The sequence below is a fragment of the Plectropomus leopardus genome, unplaced genomic scaffold (genome assembly GCF_008729295.1).
Source record: "Plectropomus leopardus isolate mb unplaced genomic scaffold, YSFRI_Pleo_2.0 unplaced_scaffold1040, whole genome shotgun sequence".
Taxonomy (NCBI): Eukaryota; Metazoa; Chordata; class Actinopteri; order Perciformes; family Serranidae; genus Plectropomus; species Plectropomus leopardus.
Window position 1 is genome coordinate 1 of NW_024610952.1, and position 2,118 is coordinate 2,118.

Sequence of the window (2,118 nt, forward strand, 5' to 3'; positions counted from 1 at the left end):
TATCCCAGACTGTCAGCAGCTACACTCACACACTGAGGAGGAGGAGATTAAAAATAATTCATTATTTTGTCTAAAAACATAGTGGCATCATGACAAAAATCTGGCATTTAAAGGATAAAAATTTTGAAAATTTATAAATATTTGATATATTCATAATTCGGACTGATGTTTGTTTAAAATAAACTCAATCAAAGAAGATAATAATATTAATGTATAATATTTTTTAAAGCTTTATTTTGAAAAGCCCATTTTGAGCAGAGCGATACCAGTGTGTGTGATATTAAAGCGGGCTCTAAAGGGTTAAATATGATCATGTTATTAATATCCAGTTGAGTACACGGCGTCTCGTCGAACTCACAGCTGCAGGTTGTTGCTTCTGCTGGCTCCGCTGACTGTTGACGCTCCCGATCTCAGTCTGAGAGCTGGACTGAGAGATCCCCTCGAAGAAAGGCCTGTGGGTCAGAGGTCAGCACAGTGAGGCTGCGACACACACACACACTCACACACACACACACACACACACACACACACACACGTCTGCAGGGAGGCCGTGTTCACACGCAACATTTTCAGATTATTAGATAACCGGTGCTGATCTGGTAGTCCATGCCAATATCAGTGAAATTCCTGAATTTTCAATAATCAATTTAATTCTACGGTAAAAATACAACAATAAATCCCCGTACTTAACCTTTCAAAACCTGAAATCAAAAACATGTGAAGGCAACAAGCAATTCAGCAAGAAATGGCCCAAAAATAGAAAAAAATAGTAAAAAGTTACAAGATAATTAGCTGTTAGTGCACACAAATAAATAAAAAGGAAAAGTTCCAAAGAAATTTTTCCTGTAACAAAATTTTGAATAAATAAATGAAGTTTAAGTGACATGAACCATCACCCAGATATTATTATTATTATTATTAGTTGTTGTTGTTGTTATTATTATTGTTGTTGTTATTGTTAGTATTATTATTGTTGTTGTTGTTATTATTATTGTTGTTGTTGTTGTTGTTGTTATTATTATTGTTGTTGTTATTGTTAGTATTATTATTGTTGTTGTTGTTGTTATTATTGTTGTTGTTGTTGTTGTTATTGTTAGTATTATTATTATTGTTATTATTGTTGTTGTTATTATTATTGTTGTTGTTGTTGTTGTTGTTGTTGTCATTAAATGTAAGCGTGTTGGCCATGTTTGACCTGAGTTTGGGTTTGGGCGTGCTGATGATGCTGTCGTTGTCGTCCAGTTCGGGCCCGCTGTCGCTCGGGTTGTAAACCTCCAGACTGTCGTAGAGCAGGTCCAGGTCCTCCTCGGCCTCCTGACTCCGACCCACCGGGTCTGAGTCCAGGACCTGCAGCGTTCACACAACAGATCAGATGAATCTACGGCACAATCAGATTAATTTCTCCTGAAGACGACGGCACGGCGGAGAAAAACAAACCTCGTCGGTGACTTTGAACCTTTTCAGCAGAGCCACAAACTTCTGTTTGAAGTTCGGCTGCTGAATGACAGAAAAGAAGAAAAGTGAGACTCAGTTTATTCATCTGATTAACTACAAATATTCTTTCCTAAAATCTACACTGTTATATCATTAATATAATGTCAATAACAATAATAATCATATTTTTTTAAATTATTGGGTCGTTGAGCAAAATGTTTCCTTTGGACAAAAAATGTTTGAAGAAAAAGTTTTTTAATGCTAGATAGTTCATACAAGTGGTTTATTTTTCCAAATTTTAAATGACACAAAGAAAGCGCGCTCCTAACAAAGATGCACATTATTATTATTGTCGCGCTGCATTCAACACTCTGAGCGTCTGAGCAACGGCGAAAGCGTAGATAGACTCGGTGCTCTGAGCCGATCTCTGATTGGTCCTCACCTGAGTCAGCGAGGCGGTTCGGATCATTTTCCTGCGAGACTTCTTCGTCTTTCCCTGGACATCGTCGTCGTCATCAAACATGTCCTGAGGGACAAAAGAAATGTGACGGTGTCTTTTCCGAAAACCAAATACATCCTGAAAGGAGGGATTCGTGGATAAAGGACTCCCAAAATATTTTCTTTAAAAATAGCCGAATACTTTTAAAGGTGTGTTGTTGTTGTTGTTGTTGTTGTTGTTGTTGT

At 37.3% G+C, this 2,118-nt stretch overlaps 1 protein-coding gene across 2 annotated transcripts; it reads right to left on the reverse strand.

Moving 5' to 3' along the window:
• Positions 1–251: 251 nt before the first annotated feature.
• LOC121963205 (phosphofurin acidic cluster sorting protein 2-like) lies at positions 252–1,909 on the reverse strand. Of its 2 annotated transcripts, none has more exons than XM_042513525.1 (4): positions 1,877–1,909; positions 1,438–1,497; positions 1,196–1,347; positions 252–452 (listed from the first exon to the last, which is right to left on the reverse strand). In XM_042513525.1, exons 1-4 carry the CDS (start codon positions 1,901–1,903, stop codon positions 311–313), a joined length of 381 nt encoding a protein of 126 aa, XP_042369459.1. In that variant the 5' UTR covers positions 1,904–1,909; the 3' UTR covers positions 252–310. The 2 variants fall into 2 exon arrangements, with proteins under 2 accessions (XP_042369459.1, XP_042369461.1); XM_042513527.1 differs by having other exon boundaries at positions 1,438–1,494; positions 1,877–1,907.
• Between the last annotated feature and the right edge of the window lie 209 nt (positions 1,910–2,118).

Coding starts and splice junctions, on each gene's coding strand:
- LOC121963205 (XM_042513525.1), bottom strand. CDS start 1,903: ATGATCCGAACCGCCTCGCTGACTCAG. Junction 1,498..1,876: donor GAACCGCCTCGCTGACTCAG/GTGAGGACCAAT, acceptor TCTGTCATTCAG/CAGCCGAACTTCAAACAGAA. Junction 453..1,195: donor ACGCCCAAACCCAAACTCAG/GTCAAACATGGC, acceptor TCTGACCCACAG/GCCTTTCTTCGAGGGGATCT.